The 23,226-nt window shown below is 32.9% G+C and overlaps 1 protein-coding gene across 1 annotated transcript in view; it reads right to left on the reverse strand.

The window, feature by feature from the left end:
- Positions 1-384: 384 nt before the first annotated feature.
- MSL1 (protein) overlaps positions 385-23,226 on the reverse strand; it is a 45,494-nt gene continuing 22,652 nt past the window's right edge. The window contains exons 8-11 of the mRNA XM_073074371.1: positions 20,351-20,511; positions 18,624-18,748; positions 9,358-9,555; positions 385-9,019 (exon numbers count right to left, since the gene is read on the reverse strand). Of these exons, the coding sequence (XP_072930472.1) occupies positions 8,947-9,019; positions 9,358-9,555; positions 18,624-18,748; positions 20,351-20,511 (557 nt within the window). The 3' untranslated portion in view covers positions 385-8,946. The remainder of the gene's footprint in view (positions 9,020-9,357; positions 9,556-18,623; positions 18,749-20,350; positions 20,512-23,226) is intronic.

The following is a 23,226-nucleotide window of genomic DNA, read 5'->3' on the forward strand; positions in this document are numbered from 1 at the left end:
AATTCTTTCCGAATTAATCGGACAAAGTATTCGACTTCGACCACTAATTGCGCGCGCCATTGATTACATACACATTACATAAACATATATACATAGAAAGAAGACATTTAATAAACATTTAGTATCCTTGTTAAGTTGTTAGATAAATAAAATCAGTACACGCTTTGTAAGAACTATTTCTGATAATTAATAATACGTACATAAAATAAAATTTCATTTTGAGGTTATAAAGTTAATCAAATGCATCAACAGAGGTTAATAAGCAAATAGTTAATTAATTTTAATTAAGAAAACCCATATTACATAAAGCTAAAAATTAATAATACGTCCAATAGCATAAATAATACACATAATTAAATATTTCAAGTAAAAAATAATAATGAGTTTTGAATTGAAGAACCTTTTATTTCATGTACTTAAACATCCTAATCAAAAGTATCACATCAAATCGTAAACGTACAGAGAAATAATTAAATGGAAGATAAATACTAAGCTACCTATTGCGACCATTTTAGAGATTTCATAAATGCCACATTATAACACAAACGCTAAAATAATCTACCGCATTCAATTCATTGATCACCCAGAAATCTAGGCCCTAAGTGATCGTAATTTACAATTGATAAATATGACAATACATAAAAAATAGTTAGACTGGAAAAATAATTAAACGGACATCCAAATAACGTTAAGAATTAGCTCAGAGCCGATACTTGCAAATAAAATTAGCAAATTCACTATGCATCTGATTTTTATACGTGACGACACGTGACCACTTTTCGCGCCGAATCTGTACCGTAATAACGTTTCAACTCTCCCTAAACTTCTATTCTCAGTCTGACATTGATCAACTTGTCACACGAATTTGTCGTATGTGACAAGATTGTATGACGTTGTCATCAACCACCATTTCATTCTTACATAAGCTTAATCACATATACCAGTCTTTCGTGCCATCACGTACTAATACATAATATTTAAATGTTCGAAATATAGACAAATTAAGCACTTATTTTATAACATTTCCAATATTAATAATTAATGAGATCTTGTAATATTATAGACGAATGAATAATATTGAAACTTAGGTGGATTTAGACGAGTGATATAAAAGTAAGTTTACACTTCTTAAATTTAATTGCTTAAAAAATTTTTTTAGGCTCCCGTACCCAAGGTGTTAAAACGGATAGTAAGACTTTGCTGTCCGTCCGTCTGTCACAGGGTTCTATCTCTTTTTATATTTATTTCAACTAAATTAATAAAAATAACAATTCTCATTTCGCAGACTTTTAAGAGATTAAAAATTACAAAAGTTGTTAAATAACTTTACTTTTGCAATTAGGCCTTCGTCAAATTATACTGGTGACGATAAAAATAACATACATACAACACCAGCAATACAAAATAACAATAAATACTGCATGCATTGTGTGTAATTTTACTAACATTCCATTCCAAAATTCATGATGTGGTCATTAAAGAATTCATGATCATCACTCGTCTAAACCGACCGCATACTTACATGAAATAGTTGTATTTATAACACCTAATTACCGAATACTCAAAATTTATAAACTACATCTACTTTGGATAGATCGCCCGGAGTATCTATTTTCACATCAAATATTTATTAGAAAATACAGAAATTTCACAAATATGAAGAACATAGAGTATTCAATGCAATATTTAAATTTAATCTTTAGTAAGTACGTCAAATGCGTTACTTTTAACATGATATATAACGCCTAACAGCACAAAAACACTCTAAGAGTGAAACTGTATGCCAAAATATTTTGACTTAAATAATAGTTCGATTACAAACAACACGTCACGCATCACGGACACTTACTCCTACAACTAAGATTACGAATTATTATTTCTATACTTTGAACAACAATAGTATAATGCTAAATAATACTAAGCCTTTAACATAACTTGAAACCAGACGCTACGAGTATCAGTTCTATAAAAAATTGTTGGTTGCACTCTCAATGCAACTCTTGTAATCGGTTATATATTTAAAGTATGGTTGTGGCGAAATGGATCAAGGAAATAAATATTTTGCAGACCAGAATATTCCATATATACATTTTATCAGTCACAAAACTCACACTCGAAGCGACTGCACATTCAAATGGCATACAGTCATAAATACAAAATCAACATAACATAATTAAGTTTCCAGATATGAAAAACAAGTACAAAAACCGTATTTATAGCGTTACAACACTCATTTAATACAGATAGAAAATAAAACATACACTTGTCAATATGATCTGACGTACGAGTTTTTTTATAACTAATTATTTACATATACACGAAGGACTTAATTGTATCATTAAATTAAGAATATGAAATATATAATGGATGTAGGCGCTTATATTTATGTTGACAATCACTGAGAAGAAAATGAACTGGAAGCTCAACAAATGTGCCATTAGAATCATAATATTAATTTTACAATCAAACTTTTCTTTTGATTTATTTTGGAAATTCACTCACTTATCGCGCCAGTATAGATATAGATAATTGATATTTGAGCTTCAAGTCGGCGAAATACAGTGTTCTTTAAAATAGCGAGTGAAAACTGTGGACGGCGTCTCACTCGCGATGACTAATTGAATCACTGTATTCATCTTAGCCGGGTTTACTAAGGCTATGACTGAGTATTATTCGCGATGAGTGAATGACAATATTTTTGTACCGCACATAATTATTGTACACAATAAATAAGTAATGATAATAATAATTTACCAAAATGAAAACCAGGATTTCAATATTACAATTTAAAATACTGCACCCAATATAATAAAGTACCATATTAATATAGATTAATTATTAATTGAACATCAAGAGGTTTAGAACATCAACACATGAATCAAAGTTGTTATAACCAGAATACGACGAATATACTATTATTAAGAATAAAACCACATTTAGATAAATTACCTACTACGATAGAGACATCTGCGGAAGGAGTAACCGTTTCTGCGTACTTTAACTTGATCTGTTTGATTCTTTTTACATTATCATGCATAATTCTGGTTATAAAATTTAACCAATATTTTAACCCAACAAATACGCGCGAATCAAAGGCTTCACATCTACGGCTACTAAATTGGAAGTTCATTACTCTAAAATTACCAATAATTTAACACACAACATTTATGACAAGTAATAATTAGAACAGACAAACATTTACCAAAAGAATTGTAGTAATTATATGTATGAATTCCATTTATGTTCTTCTAGGTATTATTAATTTTATACCGTCAGTATCAGTACTGTCACTTGATCTTATTAACTTTCTTTATTCATTCATCATCGATTACACTACGATGCACATTTATAGGACTGTACGATCGCTGTGAATGGGTACTCTCAAACAAAGTACCCAAATAAGTTGGTTACACATTTCCGTAGATATATTAGTCTGCTCGTCTAGCAAACCTTGATTGGTCCATGAATGAATCTTGGACGAACATTCCATTAGCAACCAATAACATTTGTGGGCGTCGCTTTACATAAGATTTATTCGACCCATGTCTTGTATGGGAGGACATTTGCTAATTATTCCCGTCGCTACGCATAAGACATCAGTTACCACCTATGCGTTCTTCCGAGACCTATTTGAGTATTAACTTATTTTGTATCATTTCCGGTATAAGGATAGGTACCTGACCACGTCCTTCATAAACTATGAGAATTTTAATTTAATAAAATTTTATTTACATTATTTCTATCCGTTATCTCATACAATTTGGATGTTTCATATCTTACAAAGAGTCTATAAAAGAATGTACCTCTTTTTAGACTATTTCTTATTCCCTACCATATAACATTTCTGTCAATAACCTAATTATATTAAATTTTTAATAAAGATGAAATTCAGCAACGGCAAGCGATCCTTCGTAACTACACAATATACTTATATGTGTCTAACATAGTTTCATTGTTTGGAGTATGTGGACTGTATATCATTAGCATGTCATTCCGTACACACAAATACAGTCTCGACAAATTCTCTATGAATGCTTTGAAGTATTTAATAATTTTGATTAAAAACAGGAATAAAAGTAAAAAAATACGTTGTTGAAAATAACACAAACGAAATTGATTACTGTAATATACAGGGTGAATTTTTCAAACGGGCCTTCAGGGCCAAATCCGAAACTATAAGGAGTAGCGAAAAATGCTAAAAGGAGTTACGAGGCCGATTTTGATAAAAACTAAAACTGCATTATAAGTTTTTTAAAATATCTTTTTCCCTAGCCGGGAATCGAACCAGTTCATTTTGAAAAAAAATACACCTCTATATTATTCCACTCTCTGATAGTGTTGCTTATAAGGATCAAATTATGGGAAGTAATGATAAATGACAAACTAAAGGAAAAGCCTCAATTTTAAGAAAATGCATATTATGCGTTACAAAGAGTAATAAATATTGTCAGATCGTCGGTGTATTAGTTGAAGGCGCTTTGCTGATCAGCGGACAACACTCAGCAAAGACTTCCCTCCTCCAGACATTGATAACTATGCTATACACATAGATATATTATAAACATACATCCTAATACGAATTTTAACCTATCCTAACTCTATTATGTACTATTAATTGAATATGAACATTATATTACAACGTTAGCCTTATTACGATGAATTTGTATTCAATTTACATACATCGATATGCGTGACCTCCAGGCCTCACCCAATTACGGAGACGGTCCCTTTAGCAGGGCATAAACAGGATCATTACTACACATTGATGACGAAAAAAGTCTTATAAATCTGAACATAAAAAAGTTTCGTGGCGTTGGCGTCGCAATCCGTAGACAGTTCTTATTGTGACGTGACATCAGTGCACATCACTGGGTAGATGAATCAAGACACAAATTCGTCGCAATAAAGCTGTATAAGGGAATGAATCACAAAACTAAAATATTTGCGGTTGACAACAAAATTTTGCGCATACTTAATATGTTCAAAATAATAAATACGTCATAGTGCATAACATTGCGTAAACACGGATTACTTATGCAGAATATAGGTACTAAATTCCTTTCTCAGATTAGGCATCTGTCTCTCAAATATACACTCGCTTTCAGACTATTCTTTTTATACTACAGTTTTTATAATGAGACGTAGGCTTGTTTTAGTCGAGCATGTTAAAAAAATTGCTAATTGTTCATATAGTTACTGTATAATCTGCAACTTTGATTTTCTTTAATAATTTTAAACGACCCGTTTAAGAAACAATAATAGACGGATTTTTTATTTTTTTATATAAAAAATAGGTTTCATAACACGAGCTCAAGCAATACTTTTTGTTGCCATCATTTTGTTGTAAACCACAATGACCTATCAACACAAACGCTGAAGTCTTAAAGTGGCTACTAAACTAATCTTATACCTACATATATTAGGGCCAACACTAAATTTACTGTGATGTTAACGTCTTTGATCACAAATAATTATTACCCTCCCTAAAAGTTATGTTCACTACTATTAATAATGTTTTAAACGACTATTTTTTCCGAAATAACTAACCCACGCCTATATTTTTTTCTATTTCGTATATTTACGTATGTACAAATATTAGACGAAGTATTTACGTTTAGATTTAGTAATTTTGCGTCGAAAAGTAAAATGTCGATTATACTTGTAATAAAGATCATCCTAGTTCTTATCATTCGAAATTTACTATTATTTTCACTATCCTTCACTACAGTGACCCCAATAATTGAGGCTGTTATCTTTCAATATTTAAATAATCATGTTTGACGAAAGGATTACGAGACGAATACACAGGAGTAAAAGTCCCGAAACAATAAAACACCACGCAAACCAAATTAGTTTACATACATATAACCGACGTATAGTGTAGTGACGTAATGAAAAAACTAAAACTAAAAAAATAAAAAAAGTGGGAAAGATCATACACTTATTAATAGAACGTCGATATACATAAAACGTGAATAAAACCGTGCCTTAAACTCCACTTCAAAAACAAACTTATTATAAAAATATATATAATTACACACACGCGAATACCGCATGAAATTTGACACACCTATATTTTATAAATCCCTCTCAAAAAATTAAAACAAGTAACTTAACGTAATAAAACAATTGTGACACTAATGTCGGTTTAAAGCAATTAGTTTCTCGAATACGACGCCAAATGCCAACTATAAAAGCCCGATTCAGTCAAATGAATGCAATTTGCTCGTATACGATTAACTCACCCGTATCGTTCGAGAAACTTTTGCTAATAACACTGAGTTTGTCAAATAATAATACATTTAAGTGCATAAAAATACAAAACCAACCTCTTATATACAAATGCATTAAAAATATACTTTTTGGTTTAAAAACGCTGAAAATGGCCTACATATTTAATAAAAATCTACGAGGTTTTCGATTGCGTGTGCAAAAACGTAGGATACTTCATTAGAAGGCTAGAGGTGTTTATTATTATTATCCAAAATAATTTACTTAAGCAAGAATAAATATACCCCGACATGTTTTCATCGCCGATGTGTACCAACCCACACTTGGCCAGCGTCATGAACTACGGTCATTTAATTACAAGAGATGTATATCAACCAGTGTAACAGATGGTTAATTATGATCCAGATAATTATGTGCAGTCTCCACACGAACTCCACATGGAGTCAGAACATAATAACAACAAGACCAAAACAACAGATAACCATCTTTAATCACGATATTAATAATAAATGTACCCAACTTTTACCTAACAAAGATCTAAATTTGTCAATGTCAAGTATAACGAAATTGAATCAAAAGTCGATCTTCTGTAGGCAATATCATTACTAACGAACGTTAGTCTGTCATATACCGTGACCACTTAATATGCGCACAACCTAACCACATATTACGAACGAGAAATAAGTGAATTATTACCACTAGCCTTCCAATGAGGTATTGATTGAAACAAATAATAGACTTCTTCAACAGACAACCATAACTATCGTAGATTTCTCATTAAAATAACTATACTATTCTAGCCCCTACGTTGACACCCCATCGCTAAAACTATATATACATTTTTCACCCATTATGGGTTCACATAGGGGCGTAGATAATAATTATGCTAAGATTTAGAGAGCTCATGGAGTTCTTATAACATTCGTAGGCGATTGGAGGGTGAGCTTCGTGAGCTCTGAATGAAAATTATAATGTTGAAATGTAGCGAAAATTTCGCACGATATTAATGGATCAGATAGTAACTGTTATTACCTATTTGATAAAACAAAACTATATGATGAACCGTGGCGAAATTTCCGCCTCATTTTGTTCTCAACATCGGTAACCAAATTATTTGTAGTTATCAACGCAGATTATAAGAATAAATGATACGTTATGTCATTGGAATATGCAATTATAACAGTATTTTTTAACAATTAGCTGTGGCACATAATACGTAATCATGGTGACATAGTAACATATATATTATTTTTATAATACAATATAATACTGTTTTATCAATTACAATGGAACGTTCATTCACATATTTTACGAATTGAATTTATTAAAAACATTTAACGCCCGTAATTTATAAACAATCGTATCTAATTTTCGTCCAACAAAAATCGAAATTTCACAATATCTTCTCTATGAAAAAAAAAGACAAATATCGATTTTTGGTAGGCAAAACATTGGATAGATTGATTATTTATAACGGGTGTAAAACTGTACCTGCCAATCGCCATTCTCTACAAACTGGGTCTCTTTACATCTAACTTGTCAGGTACTACTACCTTCCGCCCGCATATTAAGTGTTAAATTTCTTTCTGTTTCCAAAACAATACATACTCGTAAGGTATGTTAATCTGAAATGTTAAGTGTCTAACGTTATTTGTTCTTCGAATTGGTGATTAGAAAAACACAAAATTTTAGAGACTTACATTTGAACGCGATTGCATTTAAAGTTTTAAAAAAGTCCAATCCTGTATTATAATAAACGTAGACGTAAACAGACCCGGCTCCACCTATAACTGAGATATAAATATTTATTTTGTAACTTTGGACATAAATAACTATACTCATAACTGAATTTCCCCATGTCATTTGGAAGATACCGCTAAAGATTGGAGATTTTATAATGAAAACTCATATTAAAAGTGCGTTCAAATTAATTCGAGACCACGTCTTATCAATGGCAATGTTTTCGAACATTGAATGAATAGGAAAATATTTAGTTGTTTTGATTTATTTTTATTTGGTTATACATATCTGATTCTAAGTATATTTTGCATCGAGTACCACTTTAAATAAAATCATGAACAAGATTTTCATTAGTACTACTTTGATTCGTGTTCAACCATAATATTATACTTTTTAATCTTATTTTTCGTAAATAATTACGCCATAAATGAACAAAGGTTATAAACTTTCAAAAGATTTCAAAAGATATCTTCATTCTTAAAATATCGATTTCATTTAATTATACATAATTCTTATGTTTGCTGGTTGTTTTTAATAACATATATATTTATAATTCTTTATTTATGTATGTTCTGTTTCTTTTTTTATTATTCAACCAAACTTATATTAATCATGATCATGCAAGTATTATAAATAAATATTACTTGATACACTATCTGCTCGATATTGACCGGCTAAGAATACACATAAATCCGATCTAGTACTGAAATATAAATTCATAATTTCGAAGTGTGTATTGCCGGCAATCGAAGCAAGAACCCTGTGTGCCAGGCCAGTGTAGTGATCACTACACGACGCGGTTTCTCATGGGAAAATCCAGTTATCCAACAACTTTAATATAAGAATAAATATTTATTTAATGTACTAATCTATGAGCTCTAACTAAATCATCGTAACCTAAGGCTACATTATATATCAGCTAATTCCTTTATCAAGGGGCACATCTGTCAACCAGATCACCACAAAGGCCCTATACTAGTGAAGAGTCTTTGATCTTTTTGATCTCTTGAGCGCCTTGGAGGTACGTACCCACGGTAGCACAAAGTCCCTGGAATGTAAAATTATATTGAACACATTAATTACGTACAAGAAGTGCGCAGAACTCCACGGCTGGAGTATATTAAAGTTTTCCTTAAATGACCCCGCTAGTAAATATATCTCACGCATACTTCTCTGATTAGGGGGGCACGTGTTTTCGTGGCTACCAGTTGTTATCAACTACTACTACTGCCCCTCATGCCATCATCCGCAAACAGCATGGTGGTATATGACATAAACAGTTCTCATTCTGAAAGTGGTCAACTCAGTAGCAACACTCCAATAACCCATGATGACACTTAAAAATATTTCCACTTAAACAAACAAAATATTATATAGTATACTCACGCTGCTGGTAGATCGGGGATTACCTCCCCGAACGCCATAACCGGGAGCGTATCCGTAATCTCAATGAATCGGACATCCCGTTGAGGCCTAGGCCATATTGTGTACACCGAGGGTACGGTCACCGTGGCCCAAGAGTCTCTTTGCCGTTGCTTTAATTTCTCTACGTGACGCTGTTCGCGAATGCGGCGCATATGCCACCTACATCATAAAACAACGATTAGAACAAGAACTTCAAGCTCAGTCAGTGAACGTATATTCTTAAGCTACGCAGCGAATATTAAATCACCTATCTTGCGGCTCATTATTTCAATTAAATTATGGGATACGTAAATTAGGTATATAGTAACTTGTTTTTTTCTGAAAGACTGTATGTATAGGTATGTTAAACTAGAGGTATAGGATCTGTCGCACAATATCTTTTAAGTTAAATATAGGCGTTTTATGGGTGCTTTCCATGGGTGTTCCCAGACGTGTTTGATTACCGATACCGATCGATTGTCTCGCTCTAGATTGACTCATCGCAGGAGTTTTTGAGCTTGGCCAATATTTTTTCCTACCACAGATCGAAATTTGACAATAGGGTACTTAATAGTTTTTGGGAAAGTATTTTATTTTTTATGTGTATGATACACCCCTCTCAATGTTATTTTATCAAAATAAGGGTCATTTATAAGTAAAAATCATATTTTAGTACGTTAAAACTGGACGTTGCACGAAAACAGTCGGTAACTGTCACGTGACCGACTCGTATCACGGCTCGTGAAATCATGAAATATTGAACAAAATTAACTACGAAGCCACAAAAGTGATACGCACTCTTCATAGGTTAAGCCAGGGGTTCCCAAAGTGTGCGCCGCGGCGCCCTGGTGCGCCGTAGAAAGTAAAGAGGTGCGCCGTGAGTCGATCCTCTAATTATGGACACCACAAATATTGGCGTTTTGATTCACATTGATTTGACTGAATAAATATCGTATTTAATTTTTGCTTTTTCTCAAGTATTTCTTGTTGTTTTCCGTTTAAAGTCTTTTAAAATAACATAAGTATGGTACAATTTTATATTGTGGTGTTTTAATTTTCGTTTCGATTAACCTAACGTAACTACTATTATTGTGGGTACCTATTTCTTTCGACTGTCTTCTTCTAATAGTTAGTTAGAACAGGGCGCCGTGAATAAATATCGAACTTGTAACTGCGCCGTGGGTTACAAAAGATTGGGAACCCCTGGGTTAAGCATTAAAAGTTATTTAGCTTTGACAAATATAATCTTATTAAAATCGAAAAGTAACACTGAGGCACAAAAAATCGGCTGACATTTAACGGTCGAACATGAAAACTTAATTATTTTATTATTAATTTATCAAAAATAACACAAATATTTTAGGCTTAATTGGCTTATTAAAATATTTACTTTTAAGGTAACACCAATTCGATCGATATTTTTATTACAGACAAATACCCTATTCGGAAAGTGTCAAATTTCGACCTTCGGCAGTACTGGGTACATTGGTTATATTATATCAGTTTTAAGAACGATCCTTTTGAATTACCAGTCAAAACATTTCGCTACACTCGCACCGTTTCCTATCACGCTTTGCGCCTCGCTTAAACTAAACAAACTCCTAATTAAATATAATTTGTTCTACATATTCTGTCACATCTACGAATACTTATTGATCGTAATAGTCTCGTCGGAGCCACTTTGAGCACTACTCTCGTCGGAGGACTACAGTATAAACTAGTCAATTCATCGAAGGGTGTAAAAAGGACTGTGTTCTAGCATAACTCCTGACTTCGACGGCGTATTTCTCATCGGAATCTGTCCTGATATAAAAAATATATCTCAACAAATGTACTAATATCAGGTCAAATGTATATGTTAAAGTGGAGTGAACTATACAGACCACGCCAAAGTTTTATTGAAATCGGTTAAGCGGTTGAAGAGATTAACACAAGTGGCCTCTCGACATAATTTGTTTTAGTTTTATTCTATTACCACTAGGAGTTTATTTAGTTATTTACCATTAACATTGTAATGTACGAAAAGTTGCTTGTTTTGTAACTTGATGTAGACGTACCGCGTAGCAAATTCGCTTGCAGCGTAGCATTTCACGATAGGGTAATTAATGGATTTAGGACCCACACTCAAAAACGATAAAAAACGGATAAGTGTGAGTACATCACAGACATGGTTTTTTTTTCCATAAATCGAATATCCACTCAAAACCCTTTCGCCCTCAAAAGTTATCGGGACTTCGAGCGATGAAATAGACGTAATATCACTCCAACTTGTTAATTCTATATGCTATATCGATAACTTCGTTCACTGGTAACTATCATGTAAAGCTATAAAAACATGGATGAATTTAATTATATATTGGTGTCTTCTTATTTCCATTTTTACAAGGCCCTTAAAATTAAACTATGTATTTTAAAATATGTACAAATTATGTTAGTGCAGTGTTTAATAAGTGATTTCATATTTAATGCAAATATCATTCTTCTATTACTTGCAGTAAAAAAAAGCAATTCAAAAAGTTTATCAGGAACATTTTTTACATAAAATTACATTTTTCAAACTTGCTGAACAGCCCAAATATTTTTAAAATCTCTTTTTACAAATTTTGTATACTTTTCTGTAGTATTTTTCTGGAAATTTAAAAGGCGGCAAAATTACTCGATAAAAATATGAAACCACTTAACAAATAAAGCGCTAAATTGTTATTAATAATAAGCAAGCGGGACTATAATATTTTACAAATTCCAATGATTTTTAACAATTTTTGTCTGTCTACATTAGTATGATTCTAGACGCGTAGAACCGTAAACTATTGAAAATATAATAATAATTGAATTACTGGTAAAGGAACCTGCCTAGAAGGTAACCAATTTTTAACTAGGAATACCGTCTACTAGTTATGCATTTTAGTATGATACCCCAAATAGGTCTTAATACCCGAGGCCGACGAAAGGTACGTTGCGGCCGCTGAGGATAAGTTGGTGTGTGTGCCTTATACTATCTGAGACACGTACCACGCTTTTCAAACCAGAATGCAATAGGGTTTAACATTATTTTTCTTAGGTAAAAATAGGTGTGGCTGTGATGCCACTAAAATCTATACCTACCTACGAAGGTTTCTACCATCTATAAATTTCTAACGCAAGGGTCTAGTAGAATCTAATTCTAGATAAATGAGTTTATTTGAGGAATGACCGCAAAATAGAGGATCTGAAAACTCGCTAGCACAGCTAATATTGTTAATAACAAGACAATTTCATACAACGAATATAAAATACTTTAATCCATTCCGAGATAAATTGTAGCAAGTGACTTTATAAAATTACCAAATAATTCGATCAGTCTTTTAATTTAAATTTACGTTTGCTTTAATATATTTTGAACTTCAAGACAAGGTAGATAGTGCGTAATAGATTATAAGCTCCGAACACCAAAAACTATAATATTATTTTAGCCAAACTCAAAATGAAAATACATCTGCCTTATAAACTGACTGTTTTCGCGATAATGGAGTACGTTACCAAAATCCGGCTTTCAGCATTGATTGCAATTTTTATCAGTATTCTAATTATCAAATATTTCATTAATATTGAAAATTAGGTCTAGAAGTGTAAAATAAATTCAGTTTTTCGTGCTCGTTGTCTGTAAATTGTCTTATAAGACTATACGCTCACTGCAAGACACATCGATATACGGAAACAAAATAAAAAAATATATCAAAACAAAGCAGCATTACGTTACATATTTTATTTTCTACTCACAAGCGTTTGAGTCCAAAACACGATGTCTTTTCTACGCGTAAACAGCGTGCGTACAACTAATTTACACGATTGTTTAGATTGTGTATCTTACGTTCAAGATTATGTTATACTCTCACAAACGCGTTAGTAAGTCGATTCAAACGCGGCTTATTCTGTACGACCGCGCAGATATATCAATGTTACTAATCATGTATAACGATAAAACACGTTAAATTATCGATACGAATGCGCAGCAGGCACATGAAACCATCCACTGAATTATATTGATACTAATGGTCATACGTTATGGTAAAACATCAACACAAACGCGCAATTACATTAATACAAATGCGCAGAAACTTCGATACATATGGTGGGCTCAAGCCATTGGGACGTATACGTAATTAATAAGTTTTGTTCACGTCGAAAAGGTTTTCATTATTTTCTCAAAGATTATGTAACCTATTATTATTATAAATTCAGAGATTATAGACAAATTTGAACATGAATGACTTAATAAACCAAAAGACGCAAGTTTTTCATACACCGCTATTAATCGAAGCCCGCCATATGTTTAAATACATAAAAAATCGCGCAATTGTATAAATATCAACGCACAATTACATGGACATAATTATATAACATTTAACACTAAGACAAATTCTCAGGTAAATTAAAGCGACCGCTCAATTATCTTGATGCAATGAACCTTTATTATTGAGATTTTTACAGGTTGTATATTTTTTGCAAAGCACTTCTTAAAGAAGATAAAAGCTGATATAAAATATATTTTTTGGCACATGCAGACAAACTCCGCATTATGTCTCGCGACTCCCGTAAACTAGTGCTGCGGGGTCCTACAGCAGTGTAGCAGTAGAAAAACTATTGTAACGCGCTATTGTGTTAATGCAATTTCCAAAATACTAATTTAACAATATAACACGAATATATAATACGGTATGCAATAAAGACTATTGTGTTCCGGACTCGATAGGCTGTTACAGAAAATACATTAAAAATAAAACATTTATGCAATAATAATTTCAATGGATTACCTTACAAATTAAGATAATCCGAGGGACTACAACAAAAATATTTGTATTAGTAAATTAATTTATATGTACTACATTTGTCCTTTATATCATATTACAACGGATAGAACATAGATTAATATTTAGTGAAGTATTGATAGTCTTAGAGTGCCTTTTCGTCAAAGATGTGCGAGGTAGCTAAGCTATGGATGTGTGTTAAATTCACCAACAGGATTCCTTTATTTTCATTAGTTTAGCTTAGGTATGGTAACTGTGTATACTATATTGAGGGTTGGGAGCTAAGGATTAGAGAAGCATAAGGATGCCAGTTGAACCACGAGCCATGTAGCAAGTATTCACTACATCTTAATCGCTTAGCTCAGCAACCTCGCACACAGCTTTGTCACCTTGCGTACCCCTGATGGAAAAGCACCCTAAGGCCCTGCACACATGGAACAACTCAAAAGAGAACCAAAGACCAATTCCAATTGCCAATCAATTTTATTACTTAACATTAGTGTCTTAATTAATGATTCACCACCGTTTTGGCCACTTTGCCCTATTTATTATTATTGATTTATTCATCACAAGCTTTACCACTAATTGCAATCTTAAGATTATTTTGACGGACAGGTTATTTTGTTATGCATGACATTCTGCCAAGTACGTGTAATTTCATGTTTCATTAGTTTCTTTCAACATCACCAATTTTTTTATACCTACTTACAACACGACGAATTCATGTTTTCATGATTATGTTTGTATGTATGCATATGTATATTAAATTATATTCAGTAGTCTTAAACAACTTGAACAACTTACTAATATAATGAGGATCGGAATACTATCATAGGCGATTATTGTTTCAAGAGATCAATAATTTTAATATAAAATAAATTTAGTTTCATCTGAGTAATTCCTTGTGTCTTAAATGTCAGAACAATATGAATATTATGTGAAGTGTAGAGGTAAAAAGAACATCTAATATTGAGGATTTAAGTGTCCACTTAAGTGTCCTCCCGTAAAGATGAATATCGAAGAGCTCAAAAACCCTCCAAAATGGCGCTAGTGCAGTAAAATAATAAAAATGAACTAAACAATTGTTGTAGACAGAGTGAAGTGCGCTCGGTTGTATAATTAATAATATTCTAGTTCTAGTAAATTATATTTTCTATGTACTTCCAGAGAAATGTATGTACTTCATATTTTTGTTTTCCTATATTTAGTTTGATTAAAACACACTTCGCGCTTTTTTTTAAATTCAATCTTTTGCTACACTTACGCCACCCAAGTTTTGAGAACTTTCGACTGACACTTTTAAATGGTATAACCCCCGCAATATGCTATAGCTCGACCACCATCTTGGTGACGTCACGTTTCGATACAGTCAGTGCCGTCAGCACCACTGGTCAGCTGGTAAACATTGAATTTTAATTTTTGAATTTACGTACTTTATTATTGTTATGGCGGTTGTTTTTGTTAAGTATTTTTTATTGTTTCTTTATATTTATTTAAAAATAAATAGAAAAATGCGTAATAGCCCGACAACATAGAGCTGATAAAGTTAAAATAATGTAACTTGAAAAAGATGAGGCTGACCGCAATGAGTCTGAAATACTCAGTCATACTTGCGTTAATTCTACAAGATTCCGGCACAATAGCAATTTACGTGGATCATACTACTTACCTCTACACCCCAGAGAATATTACATAAATATGGTATAGCTGTGCATAAAATTATTTAAAATATTGCTAGCTCGATCGCAACATGCTCATAAAAAAATTGCAGATAATTCTGCTTAATGTATTAACATTGAATTTAATTCCATTATGCTTATATACTTACGATTGCTGTGCGCAAAGACTTATTAAATAAAGAAATAAAATTTTGTGTGTCATGTCAAGTCATGTCATTGTATTTATTTTAATTACTAGGTAGTTGTTCGTACCATCATTGCCGAGTTCATTGTCCTGTCTTTAAAAGGTAGAACTTGGTATTTTTTCGTGTTCCCTAATGCTCGATATTAATGATTTTATTGCAGCAATTTTATTCAGAGCAACAGGTACTCAGTTTATAATAATTGGCAAAGTTCGACTCGAACTCGCACATGGAGGCTCCGTACCATCAAATGTTAATTATTTTGTTTGTATTTGTGGCGAGTATATTCTTATAGAAAATAGTATTAGAATTCTAAGTTTATAATTAATATTGAGTTGTAATAATAATATTTCTAATTAAAAAAAATGATTCCTTAACTTATATTATTTTTTACAATATCATGTCGTACGAAATGTACACCTTGTCGATATAAATGCAAGTAACGCCATCTATTGTAAGTTTTGAATACTACCGATATATGATATATACTGTGGACGTACCACTTATTATATGTGAACACAGATGGCGTTATTGGTAACGTCTGGCGTCGATTTCGTGATTATATTATATATATTTATTATTATAGCGGCTAACGTTATATATACATTGTAAAAATGTCAAGTTTCTATACATATATTACGCTTCAAGAGATAGAGCCCTGTGACAGACGGACAGACAGAGGAGGCTTAGTAATAGGGTTCCCTTTTGCACTTTGGGTACGAAACCCCAAAAATACTATATTGTATTGGTAATGTTCTTATACTAGTTATAAGTATCCGTTACTCTAAATAAAACTTCGCCTTCCACCCAAAAAGATAAAGCATTTTTTACTTATCCTTATAGTTTCGGATTTGGCCCTGAAGGCCCATTTGAAAACTTCACCCTGTACATTAATAGTATCAATATTAACGGAAAAAATATTTTTGTCCTTGTAACTACGCGATATTGTTTAACAGAAAATGCTTATTTATGTCGTCTGCGTGAATAAATGATAATTATTGAACACAATATTTGGGGCAGTTCAAGTTTTCAGTAATCAGATAGTTATTTTAATTTTTTGTCCATAAATTGACATAAGTCGAGGGGCAATGGGGACGAAGACTTCAAATTTAATTTGAACTTAAAATAGCAAAATCTTCTAAAACTTAAAAAAAATATATTTTAAATTTCCATGCCAATTCAAAATAATAATTAAATTTCATATATTTTATGATAAATATATTTATACTTGAACGTTCCCTTATTAATAAAATATTGTCAATAAAAGAATGTTAAGTTACTTCGTATTACTAAAAAATATCAAATACTGTAGCAAAGCACAAATGATTAACAAATGCAATATACGCGTATTGTATTAAAAAGTGATCAGCTATATAAAGAATGGAAACATTATAAAAAATTGCCGAGTGGCATTCGGTAGTCATTTGTAGTTATTGTACAACTTAAATTAGATTCATTATAACTATAAATAAACTAATGTAACGAAAATATCGCGCGATGAATTTTGCCACCTAATATAATTATATTTTAATAGACTCGGTAAAGGCAAGTTGTGCGCGTTCCAGCAATGATCTCGACATACTTTTTGTGTATTAATGATAGAAAAACAACGTCATATTGATCATTCAGTCGAACGCATCTAGAGAACATTCAAAAATATTGAAACAAGGGCATTCGGACAAAATGTAAGCGCAAGATTTTCGATAAATATATAATATATTTTAATCCTAACTTAATTTAGCTAGGGTAGCTAATTTTAACTAATCCAATCGCTAATATTCTATTTAAAGCTTGCTTCCACGCCACATGCCTCCGTGCGTAGTGGACCAAGCAAGACTATTCTATTGATCTCAAAATTGCTTAGCAGCATGAAACCACCAAGGTTCTACATTTATTTGCTTTATAATAGAGAAATTTAATCGTAATAAAAAGTACTTGCCTTATATTATTTTGTTTCACAACTGGACATTTAGCCTTGTTCATTGTTCAACACATGATTTCATAGCAGATAAATGCAGAAATTGGTAACGTAACTATAATCAGATGAAAAATGAATGATCTTTTTAACCGACTTCTCAAAGAAGGTATCTATTCGACGCCCATATTTTTTTTTATATTTTTGTTTCCAAATAATATTGAATTTCCTTTAGTTACGGTCATAGTGATATGGAATCTTTGACACACTTGTAAAATAAATTATATGTATTTCTTTATACGCTCTTTATCTGTTTGCTATAAACCATGTAATAAATTGGAACTATATAAGATAATGTCATATGTTTGGTTTTTTACCTTTTGTACAAAATAGTTAAATATATTTATTTTCAAAAGTCATACTGATATCTTTTGAGAAGTGCGAATTATGTTCCAAATGGAATAGCTGAATTTCAAGAAACTTATATTTTACGTAACTATTTTGGCATGTTAATACGTGTTATGAGTTCGAAACTTTTTACAAGCTTTTGCTAAGACCCTAGGACAATTGGAATATCCTATGAAATTTTTGTTGTAGTCCCGTATCAGGTAAGTCTCTGGTTACCTGTAATGGTGTTAGTATTATGAACAGATTAGGTTAGTAAGTAATCAATCTGCGTACAGACCTTAGTTGGCGTCGTTCTTCAGCTTCAAGTTTTTGGTGTCTCTTTTCGTATACTTTATCTTCTACATTTTCGGTACCTTCAAGGCTGAGGAGGCTCGTGAACGGCTTCACCCTCCACCTCGGCACCTAGAAACGGTAAATAATTGAAAAGACAACAGATGAATTGAAATGAACACATCCTGAAGTAGTCCGATCCACCTTACAATTAACAAACTCATATTTAAATACTTACACACTCACCTGTCATACAATGCACTATATCTGTCCAACCCGTTTACTTGAAGCATTGTAGTACCGACAGTCATGCTTAACAATGCCATACTTAATAATGGCGGAATACGGTTGGCATAACCGGATTGATAATCAAAATATAGCCTAAGTACCTTAATTGCAGTTACCATTCAATCATAATGTATTTTCAAAAAGAAATATGACTTTGAAATCCTTTGAAACAGAAAATAATAAAACCGCGGTCAAATATTTACAGATTTAAAGCGGGCGAACCGTAACTTTGTATTGAAAATTATCAATAAAAATGTATTATGACTAAAATACGAATAAATATGCGGTCGAATTTTAGACTATAAATGAATCTGCACTTGGTCGGCAATATGAAATTATTATGTTTTCTAGTACAGTATAATTGAATAGTTAGTACATTGAATATAACAGTTACTAAGATTATTTATACTTATCATGTTAACTTACAAGCATTTTGTGGAAAAAAAATATAAAATAATAAAAAAAAACATTTGTATTAGCGCTGCCAATACTTTGGGTTGAATGACAACCACGTTCACATCAAAATTATAATAGAAATTTGTCGGTCTATAGTTATAAAGCTGATATACGTGCCAATAAGGATTAGATTAAAAAATTCTGGTCACTTAACGGAAAATATTGTTTAATTTTATTCATTTTAGTATTTCTATTCTTTTATATTAACAAAATGTATATAAACTAAAACTCACAGGAGTCGATTTAAGAAAGTATCTACCACCTTTAACCTATTTTCTTTTGCATTCCTGTCTACAACTAAAAATAAATATACATACACGCACACACACACGCAAGTACATACACAAAAAATATTTATAAACACTCAAAAACAATTACCCTCTTGTCACAGTCTGGTAAATAATGGAGAAACTGGGGCGCCTGCCAAACTCATTTCCCCGTGATAAGTTTCCCTACCCCGTCGTTACTACATTGTTACATTAGTATTAAGGTTCTGCTTGTCCAGGGTTCGAACCTGGAATGGTCTGTATGCTGTATGGGATGCACCACGCGATTCCTCCGATGTTTTAAATAGTCTAAATGTGCGCCAATTATGCTGTTTTGAATACCGCGTAATATAATTTTACGTTAGTATAAAATTGTTATTAAATGCAAAATTGTAAATTAGGTGCAGCTTGTCACTACGAGCCCGAGCACACATTCTACTTTAGCGTCGGCGACCGACCATTTAGCTGCTTTTCGGAAGCTAGATGCAGCGATCAAACACTGCATCCCGCATACGTTTGAGCACCGGTCGCAGGTTATATTGGCCGCTCAATGCAGCAACTGAACGCGTTAACCGCGATTGGAACGTTTCCGATACCGAATGCAGCCAGTAGCCAAAACGTTATGCAACCATCCATGCAATCCTCAAAAGCGAATCGCTAATGCTAAAATAGCTAGTCTGCTAGGGCCGTAAAACCGTTTAAGCATGTCAAAACTTAAACCTACCTCGACGGTTGAAGATTTTTGATTGGTGGGTGGATCAATATCATCAGTCTTAATATCAGGGTCCAAGCCGTAATACCACGATAAATCGGGTTCACCGACATTAGTGTGGTAATTACGTTTAGTATTTTTTCCCGGAGGAGGGGTCTTTTTGCCACGTGCTGCTGGAATAAAAACAATTGTAATTCTGCTTATTGTTTTGTATTTCTTTTGTTCCTAGGGGTAGAATTCCTAAGATCTTGGATCAGAACGCAAATGTTGTGTAGTGAACTGGATCCACTTTTTATATAATAGGCGACGAATGTTGTGTTCGACTTATGGCCATAGATCTATATCTATACCTGGAACTATTGATGAAAATATTGGTCGCCCACCCCTAAAAAGTCCATGATTGTTTTATATAGTTTTGTCTACCTGAGGGCGATTTTCATGCTGCGCGTGTTTATGACGATGATGATAATTGCTGTTTGTATTTTAAAACGGTGATAAACGCGCATCCCACCGGCACTCTTGTCACTTGTATTATGGGCGCTTTTCTTGTCAGGCGTGTTTACGCCCGCATTCGCGTCCCTCACGTGCACATGTATTAACTCACAGCAGATTCAGCGTGACGCGTGTGCATGTGAAACGACAGAATGTAAGTGGCACCTGGCATCGGGTGGAATTACGCGCGACAGGGAAAGCGCCCTATATCGTTACACTCCCGAGTAAAGCATGTATGCAACTGGGACGCGCGTTTTTGTATACTTTTTGAACCAGACAGCAACTATCGTCCTCATCAACTTATTACTTTACTACTGCTGTATATGAGTCTCTTTTCAAAGAGAGAAGAGATTTTACGACTAAATTTTAGGAAATAAACTAATGAAGAATCTGAATCTAGATCTAGATCTCAGATTAACTTATGAAGAATTTATTACACCGTACTTGTTAAGCCTTAAAAGAAAGTATAATAAAAAAATAAATTCTAACAGATACAACTAATAACAATGTCAAATGCGTGCCTGGGATTCGAACCCTAGATCAATAAAGTAATGTCTCAAATTACATACTTAAATAATTAATTGTTCGCAGGACTTGCTGCTTTATAACGTTATTATAAAACTAAAACAGGTGTGGTAAGGGTGTGGCCGCAGTCAAGTTTCTAGTGTCATCTCCATAAGTTAATCAACATTGGTAATATGGCTTAAGAGCACAATATATTTTCTCAAAACGTTATTTCTCGGAATATTTCCTGAAATATATTTTCTTAAATGATATTATTCTCTGAGCGACGTGGCTGGCTCATCGGTATTTCGATAAACTTTGGCAAACACCATGGCACGCTTTGAGTTGATTGAATGTGAGATTATAGTACGGACCACATCTTAAGAGGCAAAGTCAGCAATGTAAACATGCATTACTCGAATACATTCGACTTGCGACACTGAGAAATATTGGATAAGATTATATTCTGTAATTTTCCAAGTGCAGCCCAGCCGTGTTGCACTCTTTCCGACTATTATTCTTCGAGTAATATCCCTCTCAATGTTATTCCTGGTAAAACTTTTCAATAACTTCGTAAACACAATCGATACTTCTTTGACATGGGCATTTGACATGATTTTCATCAATAAACCATCCGTTGTGACATACTATAGCGGTCGTCTAGCTTATCCTTTGGGGAGGTGGCCAATCTGACCTGCAGTCAATCTGGCTAGCCAATCACAGAGTAAAGATATATAAGTTGTCCGTGCGTCCGTCAGTCTATCAAGACCTTTTTTCTCAGGAACGCGTGGAGGTAATAAGCTGAAATTTATATCAAATACTCAGGTCTACTGCCCCTTGGAGCTGTGATAAAATCAAACTTCTAAGCCAACGCAATCAAAACCTACAGCCGTTTATGCCGCAAATTTTCGTAACTCGCAAGGGAATCGAAACCTACGGGCTACATCCCGGGAACTCAAAATCTTGAAATTTGGTACGAAGCATTTCGTTTTATATTTTTTCACGAAAATGTGAAGCTTAAGCGGACGTATTTCAAATTTGCGAAAAGTGTCGCCATTTGTTGTATTGATACACGACTTCACATAGTGACGTTATGTGAATGGGATTTATCAGCGTCGATATTGGTATGTGCTTAAATTGTATTTGAGAGATTATAATTTGTTATTAGTATTTCATAAACAAGGGGGGAAAATGGAACCCTATTAGTAAGCCTCCACTGTCTGTCCGTCTGCCACAGGACTCTATCTTTTGAACAATCCGCCTACGGCCGCTGTGATAACAAATACTAAATTAAAATATGACAATCTGGTGGTATGGAACCCTACGCCTGCACGGTCGAGTCTTACTTGGCAAATTAATTTTGTCTTGTATTAGCTAGTTCGATTTTAATTGGTCCTGGTATTAGGAATTATAAAGAACATCTGACCAAGTTAACTATCGAAATATGTATAATGTGTGATCTTATCAACAAATTAAACGCAATATAGACACTGAACGCAACCTGTGACGTCATTCAATGCACGCGAAAAATGTAGTCATTTAAACATGAAATTTTATGTATATTTAATTTAGAGTGAGTTGGGGTAGCATTGTAATGTATTATATACCATAAGTTGTGGATTTAGTAAATAAATAAATTAACTTCCCACACATACAGTCTTACATCTCTATAGAATGAATTTAACAATTTTTTTTCAGTTATTTTGATATATTATATATTCACATATCAAAAAATAAACAAAGAATCTATTTACCAACTTGTTAAAGCAGCAACCTGCTATATACAGGGTTACTGAAAATTCGATACATTCAGTTGCAGGGGTAAAAGTAGAGCTCATTTGCAATAGATTTTGTCATTAAGTACCCTAGTGATACCCGATAGTGATTCGGTT

The sequence above is a fragment of the Epargyreus clarus genome, unplaced genomic scaffold, assembly GCF_041222505.1.
Source record: "Epargyreus clarus isolate Ecla_fem2 unplaced genomic scaffold, WU_Ecla_fem_2.2 ptg000007l, whole genome shotgun sequence".
NCBI classification, from domain to species: domain Eukaryota; kingdom Metazoa; phylum Arthropoda; class Insecta; order Lepidoptera; family Hesperiidae; genus Epargyreus; species Epargyreus clarus.